Raw genomic sequence first — 14,588 nt, forward strand, 5'->3', positions numbered from 1 at the left:
TTGAGTATTCATAAAGCTATGGTCAAACAAAGTTCAATTTTATCGTGAGTGAGGGAAAATTCCGATAAACCTAAACATAAACCAGTTGGCAAATTTGTTGTGCAACAAACTTTGCATAAATTTGAAATTACTTGCATAAGAGCGGTTCCATTTGAATTCGAATGTCGGTTTACTTTTGTATTTTTTGATTTGGCTGAAATTTGGTATATGCTTTCTTTATACCCAAAAATGCCTATTTGCATCATCGGTTCGCCATTTTTACCCTAGCGTTACTTTTGAGAAGGGCCTAAGAAAAAAAGCCTTAACAATTTTCAAAAAATTAAAACTCAGATACTATTTGTCTGATCGGTTTGGTGTCTTCCGCAAAGTTTTAGGTTATTGTTGGGACTATCTGGAAAAAAATATACACTGTAAAAAAAATGTTGTAATTTTTTATATATCGAAAATAAAGCTTAAAATCAATTTTCTCAAAAATTGTATTTTTGATTTTTTTTTTATATGTTGAAGTAGACAAAAAATGAAGTCTTTTGCACAGTGGGTCAAGATGGAGAAATCATGGACAAAAAAAGTTATGATTTAAAAAAAAAAGGTGAATTTGTTGAAAATGGTCATAATAAACTTTTCAAATGTTTCGGTAGCAATTAGCAAAATTTTCTCATAAACCTTTTTTGTTGAAAATTTTGCGTACTTTCATAAAATCGGGTCGAAAAGCATTCAAAAAGTTTATTTAGACCATATTGAAAAAATCAACCTTTTTTTAAAAAAATCATAACTTTTTTGTCCATGATTTCTCCATCTTGACCTATTGTGCAAAAGACTTCAGTTTTTGTCTACTCTAACATATAAAAAAATAAAAAAAAATCAAAAATACAATTTTTGAGAAAATTGATTTTTAAGCTTTATTTTCGATATATAAAAAATTACAACATTTTTTTTACAGTGTATATTTTTTTCCAGATAGTCCCAACAATAACCTAAAACTTTGCGGAAGACTCCAAACTGATCGGACAAACCGTTTCTAAGTTATATTATAATGACCGAAAATGTGTATTAAAATCGCTGTATCTTTAAAACGGTTAAAGTTAGCCTGATTTTTCGGTATACCTTTTTTGTTGTAAATTTTGCGTGCTTTCATAATATCGAGTTTAAAAATATTCAAAAAGTTTATTATGACCATTTTCAAAAATTCACCTTTTTTCAAAAAATCATAAGTTTTTTGTCCATGATTTCTCCATCTTGACCCACTGTGCAAAAGACTTCATTTTTTTCTACTTTAACATATAAAAAAAACAAGAATACGATTTTTAAGAAAATTGATTTTTAAGCTTTATTTTCGATATATAAAAAATTACAACATTTTTTTTTACAGTGTATATTTTTTTCCAGATAGTCCCAACAATAACCTAAAACTTTGCGGAAGGCACCAAACTGATCGGACAAATCGTTTCTAAGTTATAATTTTTTGAAAATTATTAAGGATTTTTTTCTTAGGCCCTTCTCAAAAGTAAGGCTAGAGTCAAAATGGCGAGCCGATGATGCAAAAAGGCATTTTTGGGCATAAAGAAAGCATGTGCAAAATTTCATCCAAATCAAAAAATATAAAAATGAAATTTGGGAAAAAAGTCGTCATTTTATGTGGAACCGCTCATAAAAAGAATGGTGCTAGAAATCTTTTTTTTTTTTTGAAAATAACAAATATATGTAAATTTCACTGAATGTCAGTTTATGACTTGAAATATCACCTTTAAGTCGATTGCTCAATTTCCCATTCCTAATATTGTTATCTCCTAATTTAAAGATTTTTTTATTTGAATTCAGTAGAAATTACTAACTTTTGGATTTGATAACTTTCCAAAAAAACAAGCCGCACCCTATTCGCCATGAAGTTTGTTTCTCGCTTCAGCTTCGCCTCCTTTTCGGCAACTGCTCTTTGATGGCAGAGTTTCTAGCAAATGCCGACAGCTGGTTGCAGTTCTTGCGGCCTACGCACGAGCCTTCAAAACTCATAAAACACACGCCCACCTTATGGCGGCCCCGTATGGTATCGTAACCTGCCGACAATTTTCTAATTATTACTCGACCATCGGAGCTGTTGCAGCTTCTGCTCGATTATGATTTCGCAGATTGTTTGCTAATTAAAGTGATCCACGCCGACAAGGTGGGCGTGCCGCTGGCTGGCTGGCTGGTGCTAACTCGTAAACGACAAGCTAAGTGATTAATTGATCATAATGAAATTGATCATCTAAGTGGCAGTTTTGATAGAGCTATTTAGTTTTTATTCTCTTTAACCAACATTTGTGGACAATGTTTTATCAATTAGCTCGTTCCATGGTCGCCGAATTCAGATAGGTTCTTCTCCAGAATTATCCTGCCTCACATGGATAGCGAATCAATTATCTACTTAATAACAATGTATATTCCATCTGGTTTTATTTATGTTTTATAATAGTTTTATGACACATTTTTATAGCATTTTATAGCTTTGTAAGTTCATCTAGGTTTGCTAGTACCTTACATCCAGTTTTGAAGTTTTCATTTTCTGTTAATAAGAAGATACAGACATTTTATATATTTGTTACATTTGGCTTAAATGGCTTCAATGTGATTTTTGAAAGTTATTTGTTCATCTAGCATGGATCCTAGATACTTAACTTCATCTGACTAATTTATTTATTATTTATTTATTTATTTATTGAACTAAAAATTTTGAAAGAGGGAAAAACCCCTTTGAGTGATATCAATTGGAAATCGTTCTCAAAAGGGCACAAAACCTCTTTATCTTTTCTTATTACGTTACAAAAATAAATCTTAAAACTAAAGGCTCAACCGGAAGTGATCCATATCAGAGCCGAATTCTTGAAAAGGAAGTAACCAAAAAGGGAGGATTATTGCAGGGAACAAGGGAAGGTTATTTTCTTGATTTCTGAAACGAAAGAGATAAAAAGCAAAGCAATATAACTAATATAACTAATATCTCTGAAAAAGTTGTACAAAATTTTTAACATAGGAAGTGATTTGCTTCCAAGAATATCACGAACAGATATAGATACAATAATTTCTAAATTTTTATATTTTTCAATTATTTTTTTCCTAGGCAAAATATATTTTTTGCAATAAAAAAAACTATGTGATCGATATCTTGATAAGATTCTCCACAATCACATAACTTTGAATCAATTATGTTAATACGATATAAATGACTATAACAAATATAATGATTAGAAATAAGTCTCGAAAACATGCAAATGAAATTTCTTCCGACAGACAGTTTTTTAAACCAGGTACTTTCATCCACAATTGGAAAAATGGAATGACACCATCGACCTTTATCACTAGAATCCCAACCAATTTGCCAAGAATCTAAAACATTTCTTTTGATTTTAGCATAATATTCCGAATGAAAAACATTTCGTTCATAAATAATTCCGCGAGTAGCTCCTAGTTTAGCTAAATAATCCGCTTGTTCGTTACCAAATATATTACTATGGGCTGGAACCCAAACGAATTTAATTATAAATCCCTGAGAATGCAAATCGTATAACAATTTTCGTATCAATAAAATTAAATAATGGGTTTTAAAATTAAATTTTGAAGATTCGATGGAATTAATACAACTCAAACTATCAGTACAAATAACGAACATATTTGGAGGATGATCCTTTATTATATTACATGTAATGTACAATGCTATCAATTCAGCTACAAAAATAGAACTAGGAGATTTCAATTTGTAAAAATGGACTACATCAATATTATAAACTCCAAAACCTGCACTATTTTGAATTAATGATCCATCTGTGTAATAAATAAATTTTTGGTCGAAGCCACAACATTTTCGTTCAAAACATAATTTGGCATATCGAACACACATATGTCTTGGTATTTGATTTAATTCCCAATGTAAAGATTTATCAACAAAGCTCTGAAAAGAATGTACATTAATATCACAATTATAAAATGTATTTGGAAAACCAGGTAATATGTTTTCGGTAGAATAATGATTAAATGAGTTTAACATTTTACTAGAAGGATTTATTCCGTGTAAATCACTTAAAATTTGAATAAGAGGATGCTGATTTGTGAAACATTGACTTAGAAATTTACAATTTAATTCATGAAAACGAATTTTGTGTGGAACCACTCCTGCCAAAATTTCAACAGATTTAGTATGAGTAGAATTCATTAATTTTAAACAAATTCTTTAACAACGAAATTGAATTTTTTCAAGTTTAGAAAAATGAGTTTGAGTGACACAACCAAAAGTAAAACAACCATATTCTAAAACTGAGCGTATTGTAGTTTTATAAAGAATAATCATATCAGAAGGATGAGCACCCCACCAAGTACCAGTAATTGTACGAAGAAAATTAATCCTTTTAGAACAAATTTTCTGGATGTATTTAATTTGAAAGTTCCAATTTAATTATGAATCATACCAAATACCAAGATACTTGTATTCAAATACTTGTTGATTTCATATCCATTAAGAAATAAATCTACACTTACTGAGGAATGTTTACGTGAAAATATAATATATTTAGTTTTTTGCACTGAAAACGTAAAACCATTATCGTAAGCCCACGAACCAATATTATCTAAACAAATTAGCATATAATGACGTATTATTTCTCTATTATATCCACTTACGGAAATAACATTATCATCAGCAAATTGAACTAAAAAACAACCATTTGGGATAACAGATGAAAAATCACATGTGAATAAATTGTACAAAAAAGGACTTAAACAAGATCCTTGAGGAAGGCCAAAATAACTATTACGAGTAAATTTAGACGACCCATTGTGATAAAAATGCATAATTTTGAATGAAAATAAGTTGTATATGAAATTGGATAAAATTAAAGGAATTTTATAAGAATTCATTTTATTAAAAAGCAAATCAATAAGTACAGAATCATAAGCTCCAGACACGTCTAAAAAAGAAAGTAGAAATAGTATCCTGTTTTTTATTAAAAGCAAGTTCAATTTGAGAAGCCAAAAGTGCTGTACAATCACGAGTACCACGTCCTTTTCTGAAACCAAATTGACATGGAGATAAAATATTATTATGTTCAGCCCATATCTCAAGACGATTTAAAACCATTCTTTCCATTAGTTTACGAAGACATGATAGTAAACTTATTGGTCTACGACTATCAGCCAATGAAGCATCTTTTCCTGGTTTAAGTATACTTACTACTTTAACTGAACGCCAATCTAATGGAATAACATTTTGTAAGAGAAATGAGTTGTAAATTGCAAGTAAATGAACTTTCCCTTCACAGGGTAAATTTTTAAGTACGATAAATTTAATATTGTCAATACCTGGTGCAGTATTATTTGTAATAGATAATGCCAAATTACATTCTTCTAATGAAAATGGTAAACAAAGCTCTGGAAAATAATTAATCGATTGCTTTGTTCTAAAATTAATAGATTGAGGAACAAAATCTGGACAAATTTTAGATGCAAATTGATCAATCCAATTATCAGAATACTCCATTAAAACAGGAGAAGAATTATCATAATTTCTCAAATTTCTTGCTACAGACCACAATGTGGATAATGACGTGTCTCTGTCAAGGTTTTCAATAAAATTTTTCCAATAATTTCTTTTCTTAAATTTAGTGGTACGGGTAAACCAAGCTTCTGCTTTACAATATCTATATAAATAAAAATGGAATGGTGTTTGTATGTCACGAAATGGCTTACGAACGGGTAAACGGATTTTAATGATTCTTTCTCAGTTTTGTTCGTCAGGGGTTCCGACGTGTTTGTGTGTGTAAAAATCCCAGGATATTCACCGGGAAAGTTGAAAAAACGAGCACGAACGAAACTGTCATTTTGTATGGGACGATAAAAAGCGTTTTTCAACAGCCTACTTGATGGCAAGACGAAGTTTGCCGGGACCACTCGTAAGAAATAATTTTCTCTAGATCCTAAACTACGACATTTTTTAAAAGCTTCCGATTTATTTTTTAAAGCAATTGAACAATCATTATCCCACCAAAATGTAGGACGTTTATTTTTTTCATTATTGCAAACAATTTTATTTTTTGAGATTTAAGTAAGCAATTGAACAATATTTTGATGAATTTAGTGTAATTTTCAATTGGAGTATTTGAATCTTTAAGATTAATAAGTGAAAAAGAAATTCAATCCGAAAATTTAAGCCAGTCAACATTTTTTGAATAATCAGGAATAGAAGAATTTACTTGATGATTGTTTTGCATACAATGGCTCATTCGAATCAAAATTGGAAGATGATCACTATTATTTGGATCATTGATTATATTCCAAGTTGACCTAAAAGATAAATTATTTGAACATAAAGATAAATCATTGCATGAATTTTGTAATGGAGGAACAGCAATTCTGGTGAACGATCCATCATTTAAAATGTTTAAATTATATTCATCAATCAAATCCAATAATAATGATCCAGGACCATCAATTTTATCACTACCCCAAGCAAAATTATGGGCATTTAAATCACCCAAAATATAAAAAGGATGAAACCATTTTCAATTCAGATAATGAAAAATTTACATTAGGAGGAATTTTCAAACGAATAATATGAAAATGATAATCTGTATGTTTTACAGAAATAATAATATATTCAAAATGTACATTCAATGATAAATTGATGTATTTAAATTCAATACCATTGCGAATTCCAATCAAAACTCCCCCAAAAGGAATATCTCTATCATTTCTAATTATATTGAATGATGGAATGCGTACTATTTTTGATTCAGATAACCAAGTTTCATTCAAACAAAATATATCAATGGGTCCAAAAGCATTCAATTTATCAAGTAGGGAGGCAACAAATGGTAAAATAATTTTAATATTTTTTTTTTTCCAAAAATCACTAAATCCCAACAATTCTACTAATTCCTCCAAAATTCCTAAAATTGAAGAATTTTCACCAACATTATTGTTATTGTTTGAAGTATTGACATTTTCATTCACGTTACTATTTGATGGATCAGAATCCACTCGTTGAAAAACTGGAATAATACGAGAAGATGAAGAACTCAACCGCGGAAAATTTTCATTGAATGATTTTGCATTAGAATCAATTTTACCCTGACCTTTAGATGTATTTTTTTGAATTATTTTTCTTTTTGATGGTGGTTTATAAATGTAATTATCTAAATTCAATGTGTCTTCAAATTCATCATCAGTTAAAGATTCATAAATATTCGGAGCAGTATAATCTGTCGAATTTTTCAAAATTTCGGAATAAGAAAACTGATTTCTGTTTTTCAATTTTTGATGAAATTTGGATTCATTATTTTTATACACAGGACAATCTTTCAGAATGTTATGTTTTTGATTACAATAAATACATAAATCAGATTTTTTATTACATTCCGATGATAAGTGTGATTGACCACATTTTGCACATTTAGGTTTATTGGAGCAAAATTGATTCGTATGTCCAAAAAGAAGGCATCGTTCACAATGCATTATTTTTGGGAAAAAAAGTCTAACGCGAAAAATGACATTATTTACTTTTACAAAATCAGGAAGTACTGATCCAGTAAATGTAATTTTCAAACAATTAGAATGAACATATTCAGAGCATTTGTCATTTAAAAAAAGTTTAGACAAACGATGACAATCTAAAACATGAACAGGTAAAATAGCTTGATTTTTGAAAATACCGGTACCATGACTTACAACTTCATCACATTCTAAAGACTCATCATATATAACTCCATTAATTTCGCAAAAATTACTTGGAGCATATACACGATAAGATTCTGCGAAAAGATGAGATTCTAAAAGTGAATTTGCATCATCACGCGAACCAAACACAACTCGTAATTTGTCAAGTGAAACCTTTTTGATTTCCTTGACAGAAGAGTACTTTTTGTAAATTTTGGATGAAATTAGTAAAACATTAATTGGAATTTGTTTTTTCTGAAAAAATACCACAAAAGGACCAGCAAAAGAAATGGGATATATTTTTATACGAAATGTTTTAGCAGTAGAAGATGATGGTCACGGTGGAGGATCACCATCTTTTAAAACAGAATTATGCTCATCAACATCCATAATTGGGGTGCAAAAATATCAAAATTTAAAACAAAATCAAAACTTTCAATGGAAACAATTAATAAAAATAATTATAAAAAAGATACTTAGGAACTCCAAACTTAAATTTCCACGCAAAGATGAGATTTCAAGCTTCAAACTTGATGTAACGTCCTCTTGATAATTTTCTCCTCGCGCACCACACAGCAATAACTTCCTTCGCACCACACAGGTAATTACTTCTTCCAAATCGAACAATCCTTTGAATCTTGTTCAGGAGATATTGAAATACCGACGAATAACGTCCGCTTGAAAATCTTCAAACACCGCACCACACAGGATATATTCTCCTACCGCACCACACAGGAATAGCAATAATCAGCCTCTCTTCAAATCGTATCACAAACGATCCAAATCGACTGAACTTGAAAATTTTTTCTCCTGAAATTCAGAGAAAAATGTCAGTTGCTTGAAAAAAGATCGTCCTGCCAGATCAACGCCTACTGAAGCAATGATCTGACTAATTTATTGGAAACCATCTTATGTTGCCAACAAGTCTACTTAAGGTTTTCAAATGAAGAGCTTTCGGTTTATGTGGGAATATTGAGGAATCTGAATATGGAGAAATGGAATAGTGAAAAGTGAAAAATGAAAAAGTGATTTGTTTGATTTGTGTCCTCAGTACTGTTGGTTTTTGGCTGCCCTAAGTTCACCGAACCATCCGGAAGTGACAGGCAGCACATAAATTTAGAGAATCAATCCGGTGAGTTTGTTCCAGTATGATACTTTTTCTTTTGTGAGCCTTCCGGATCGTTTTTGTCCGCGTCGTGGAACTTCTGATCGTTTCTTGAACGGAAAATTTTATTTTCGGAGTTTGATAATTATGTTCAGATTGCGCATTCTGTCCGGGCGGGTGTTACGCAACTAACAATCGGTTGTGGATGCTTTTTAACCGTTCGATGACCCTGGAGGGATCGATTCTGCTTTTCGTATAATTTTGAGCAGAAAAACCGACTGTGTTATCCTAGGGTGTTTAGTTCGAACGCGCTTCCTTTCGTTTTTCGATTATCTAAAAATACAGAACCACCCAGTACAGTTTTTCAATGGGCACAGTACAGTTTTTCAACAGGCGTGATTTTTTTTACGCGTATCGTTATTTTATACAATCCGATGACCCTGGAGGGATCGATTTTGCTTTTTACTGGTTATTGAGCAAAAATATTACTGCACAATCGACAAGCATTTCGCGAAATACTATTTATACTATAAATAAGCTATTGTTTTCTCTTTTGATTGCCGGCATTCAAAAGATTAATCTGAAAACGCTTAAACAACAAATATTTATGGTCTATCGCCAGCTTTCTAGGCGAATCCTGACAATATACCTTCCCCAACCTCCAACTCCGTAGCACTTATGAGGGTGTCGCTGAGTCGGTGGCCTCTCATTAAGTAAGTGCTACATCAACATTTCCTTCCCCTATCCCAAGTTACGGTAAAGATGGGCGTGGCCGGGAATAGCGATATTCATGCTTTTAGTATTCTTGTTTTTGATTTGAGCAAGGTATACTCCCCTGCCTTGTTCCTGAAAGTAGTCAGGACGAGATTATTAAAAAGAAACATGAATGTTGCTAGTATCCAATCTACGAAGTATACCGTAACTACGCTAACGAATATTGAGGAATCTGAATATGATTTCGTTAGAATCCCGCGAAGGAAAATCCGATCAATCATTAGATATGCTAACTTTCAAAGATCTCATGAGACACAGCCAAAATCAGTATAAGGATTTTTTGTGGAAATTTGTCAGAAGCTCTCAGTTGGTCAAGGTTTATTACACGAATCTGTCAAAGATTTCACTAATAGAAATAGGATCATATCTCACCAGGTATGCACTAAAACACATCAAAGGTGTTGTTAAATATTCGCTTTGAGCCTCAAAGTCATTGTTGCTGGTAATTGCAGATTCATTGAATTAAACGCATTCGAAATCAATGTTATGTTACACCACAGCACGAAACGCATTACTACCTTTCCAAACAATTTGCTGCTAATCGTGATCATTGTTATTCACGCGCCATTCAGTCCATTAATCGCCCGTTTACTCATCACTCCGCATGCCTCCGGTCCGGAACCCATCACGCATCCAACAAACGAAAACAAAAGCGACGAAATTTGCGCCCCTGTGATTAATTGGCCTTTCCCTTTTTTTCTCTCTTTTTTTAGAAAGCGGACCGTTACTGGGTCGTGTTCTGCGTCCATGACGACTGCGAAGCGTTCCTCGAGGGTTACGTCGATCCCCGGCAGGCGCCGTCCCACAGCCCGGAATGGTCCCTCTCGCTGCAGACCGTCCAGCACATCTCGCACGCCCTCGTTCCGGTCGAGCAGGAGTTCGAGTTCGTGATAACTCTGAGCACCGATGTGGCCCGGTTCAATGCCAACACGTGGGAGTGCATGCAGGAGTGGGTAGATTCGCTGAGGTCGAAATTGAGGGAGATGAAACTGCTGTCGCCCAAGGAGAATCTATACTCCAAACTGCCGGAGATCAGGCCGCCGTTGGCGCCCACGCGGGATCCTACATCACCCTTACCGGCAACTCCTCCGGTTCCGGCGGCCATCGTACCGGGAATCGAACGTGTTCAACCGGCTTCCCTACAGCTACACCATCACACTCCAGCCTCCTCTCAACCTTCCAGCATTCCTCCGGTGGCGGTTCCTTCGACGAGTACTGCCCCAAGTGCATCCTCCTCGTCAACGGCACACGTCCCGCCGCCAATCACTGCCATGTCCAATACGTCAACGCAGAATCTCATGAACCTGCTGACGAATCCGCTGCAAGCTGTGAGCAGCATAAACAATCAGCACATTAGCAGTCAACACCTCTTCGATGCCATCTCGCTAGCATCGTCCGATCTCTCCGACGGAAGCAGCCTGGACGAGTACTCGAGCGAGCTCATCAAACGATTCATATCGAGTAATAGTCCATTAGCGTCACCGCCGCCACCAGCCTCAGGACCTGGCAGCCTTTTGGGGGCGGCGGGCCCATCGACCAGTAGCAGTAGCGGTTCGTCCAATTTGGGCAAACCTCAAAAACCGGTCAAGGAGAACGCCGCCGCCGCCGCTACCACCACCAGCAATGCTTCGTCCTCTTTGGCCACAACCTTTGCGAACAACGTGCTGGCCGACCCGGGCACAACGTCACTCAAGCGGACGACGGACCAAAAAGTGCTGGTCGACGTGAAAGCGGACGATTTTGCTGCTGCAGCGGCGGCCGATAGTGGGAGTGATGAGGAAGGTAGGTTCACTGCTTTTTTTCTCTTTCGTAATTCCGACGCTTGTTCGTTTCTTGCACTATGGGCAACCAGGTGGTCAGAAATAGGATGTTTTTTGTTCTTATTTGTTTTTCTTATACAGCATGCCACAATTAATAGCTACTTCGACATATTTAAACATATTTCTTCTTTCTGGCGTTATGTCCCAACTGGGACAGTGCCTGCTTCTCAGCTTAGTGTTCTTATGAGCACTTCCACAGTATATCGTGTGACAGGTACGAAGATACTCTATGCCCTGGGAAGTCGAGAAAATTTCCAACCCGAAAAGATCCTCGACCGGTGGGATTCGAACCTACGACCCTCAGCTTGGTCTTGCTGAATAGCTGCGCGTTTACCGCTACGGCTATCTGGGCCCCATATTTAAACATATTTCTAGATCTCTTTTTTAAGAACAATTCTAGGACCCGAAATGAGCTAGCCCAGGGACAAAAATCTCGTAAATAAAGATATAAAAAATCTCTGTTTTGAAAAGTTACTTTTAGTAATTACAGACCTCTTGTAAAGTATTTTTATTGCGTCACCCATCCCTGGCCGACGGAATGAATTTCGTGACGGAAATTAATCTTGTGTTTAACTTTCTTTAAAATGTCTTCAGCATTTATATTGCGTCCTGATTTAGTGCTTCAAGTATTATGGAGTTCGTCAAAGTTCAGTTTTCTGTCAAAGATCTTAACAGATATTATTCGATCGTTTTCTCAACAGGAATTCTATCAACAATCACTTCATGGTTTATTTCCAGAAATTGTCATACGAGTACCTCCTATTTATTTAACGAATCGTTAGCAATACTCCAAGAAATTGTTTGAAATACATCTTTGGAATCCTGCTAGAAATGTCTTGAAAACACCGGCAATTGCTTTAGCGAAAAGCTTACTGAAAAGTTTCTAGGGATTCTTCTATTTGTTGAAGATGGCACCTTCGGGAATTTAGTTTTTTTAACCTAACTCCATTTTATAAAATTAATTTGCGTAATTCCCCGAGAAACTGCTGAGAATTTGTCAAATAATCAATCAGGAATTTCACTAGGAACATTTACAAACATTACTTGGTTGTTGCCTTGTTTACCCAAGGGCATAACAATTTGGTCATATTTAAGCAGGCTTTAGTTCATGATTCTGACCACCTTGAAAGTCCGTGTCTTCAGCAACGTTGCTCAGGAGCTTAAAAGCAATTTGAAGCAGCCCTGTTTTTTTTAGCAATTTTGCCGCTTCGTGGCGCTAGTGTGGTTGTAAATTTGGTCATATTCTAGAAAACTCTAGCTCATGATCCTGTCCACCTACATTGCTCAAGTTTTCAAAAGTCTGAAGACACGAACATTCTAGCTGGTCAGGATCATAAGCTGAAATCTGCTGGAAAATAACCAAAATTACAAGCACACTAGCGCCACGAATCGGCAAAATTGCTAACCAAACAGGTGCTTCAAATTGCTTTTAGGCTACAATTTTGTAGAAAGTAAAGGTTCCGAGATGTTACATCCTCAACATTATGGTTTATAGTCATGCTCAACTTTTTGATTGGTGCTACTGAAATTCTGTAGCGAATTCTTTGGGATATTTTACTAGAATTTCGAAGATTTCTCAAAAAATTCCACGAAAACTATTATAAAATAAATTGGAAATATTCAAGAGATCCTCTGGAAAAATCATTCAATAATTTAAGGGGGCAGGATCCGTCATTGATTTCGGAATTTTCAAAAGCAGTTTTTTCGTTCAAAATTAAGAAAATTTACAGGAAAATGTGTTCACTGTATTCTATTCTCCATCCGAAACACAGTGAACACATTTTCATCGAATAATTTACAGTTTTGCACAGAAAAACTGCTCTTGAAGTTTCGATGATGACGATGATTACAATGACGGAGCGTTGAACGTTAATCACGCGAAGCTCAAGTGATATAATTTGATTTCAAACAGGAATTACATCACTAAAAAGTTATCGAATCAAATTGTCCAGGAATAAATCCTTTGATTGCTTTAGGAATAATTCTTATGATTTTTCTCAGGACTCCTCCAACAATTCAAATAGAAATTATTCCAATGATGTTTAAAGAACAACGTTAGTGATGAGTTTATTTTTAATTAATTTAATGCTTACTTCAGGTTTTACTTTCATTTATTTATAGACTCAAAAAAATATCTGCATAATTCAAAGGAAATTTCTCAACATATTGCTTTTTGGATTTCACATATAATAATTCTATGAGGTATTCCTGAAAGAAACTCTAGAATATTTCAAGAAGGAATTCCTTAAGAAATCCCTGAATGAATTTTCGAAGCATTTTTGGGAACATTATGGAGTAATCTCTGGAGAAATTGTTTCAAATTGTACTCAAAAGGATTCTAAGAAGAGCTCATGTGCAATCTAATGTTACTATTTTAAAGAAGTTTCTGAATATATTCGTGGGGAAAGTCCTTGTAGGAATTTTTACGATCTGAAAGAAATTCTTATATTGTTGGTGTAGTCGTTGGTGATAATCGTAAAAGTATGCCATGAAGAATTTCTGTAAGAAAAATTAAAAGATTTTTTGAGTTTTTTTTTCAGAGAAAACTCTGAACGATCTTTCGATAAAAATCTTAAATGAATTTCATTAATAACAACAGAGAAATCCCTCACAAAGGAGAAGTTTATGGCAAAGTCCAGGAAAAATACAGGAGTATTGTCTATAGAATTATTTTGATGATATTTCAAGAAAAAAATGAGATGAAGTTTGAATGGACTTCTAGAAAAAAATCTTGAATTATACCTGAAAATACATTCACGGTATTCCTGAAACTATCTTTAGTGGAAATCCGATTGTAATTCATGAAAGAATTCAAGAGGAAATTTTTAAACATCTGTTGAGGCAATGCTATCTACCCAGAGGGTCAACTAAAAAAAAACCCTGGAAATATCGCTGAAAGAATGCCTAGAAACTTTCCTGTGGGATTTTCTGTCGGATTCTTTGAAGGAATATTCACTAGATGTTTGTGAATCACTCTTAAGGAACTCTTGGAGGAACTGAGTGAAATCCTAACATTCGGTTTCAATAACTGGCCAGTCTGAAATTCCTTATCAATAGGAACTCTTATAATTGAATTTTAAACTTCCAAGGCGTTAAATGAACCCGTTACTCAACCAACAAATTTAACCAAGACGCATTTCGCACTACATTTTGCTCACTGTAAAAGCAAAAGAAGAGTGTGGATATCCTTCATAATTTAACGTCTCGTGCAA

At 34.2% G+C, this 14,588-nt stretch overlaps 1 protein-coding gene across 2 annotated transcripts in view; it reads left to right on the plus strand.

Annotated features, from left to right (window-relative positions):
- The window catches only part of LOC5563548 (serine-rich adhesin for platelets), a 157,237-nt gene that overhangs the window by 91,962 nt on the left and 50,687 nt on the right, over positions 1-14,588 (plus strand). For both annotated transcript variants that reach the window (XM_021837372.1, XM_021837370.1), the window contains one exon: positions 10,270-11,338. In XM_021837372.1, the coding sequence (XP_021693064.1) occupies positions 10,270-11,338 (1,069 nt within the window). The remainder of the gene's footprint in view (positions 1-10,269; positions 11,339-14,588) is intronic.

This window comes from Aedes aegypti, chromosome 1 (assembly GCF_002204515.2).
Source record: "Aedes aegypti strain LVP_AGWG chromosome 1, AaegL5.0 Primary Assembly, whole genome shotgun sequence".
NCBI lineage: Eukaryota > Metazoa > Arthropoda > Insecta > Diptera > Culicidae > Aedes > Aedes aegypti.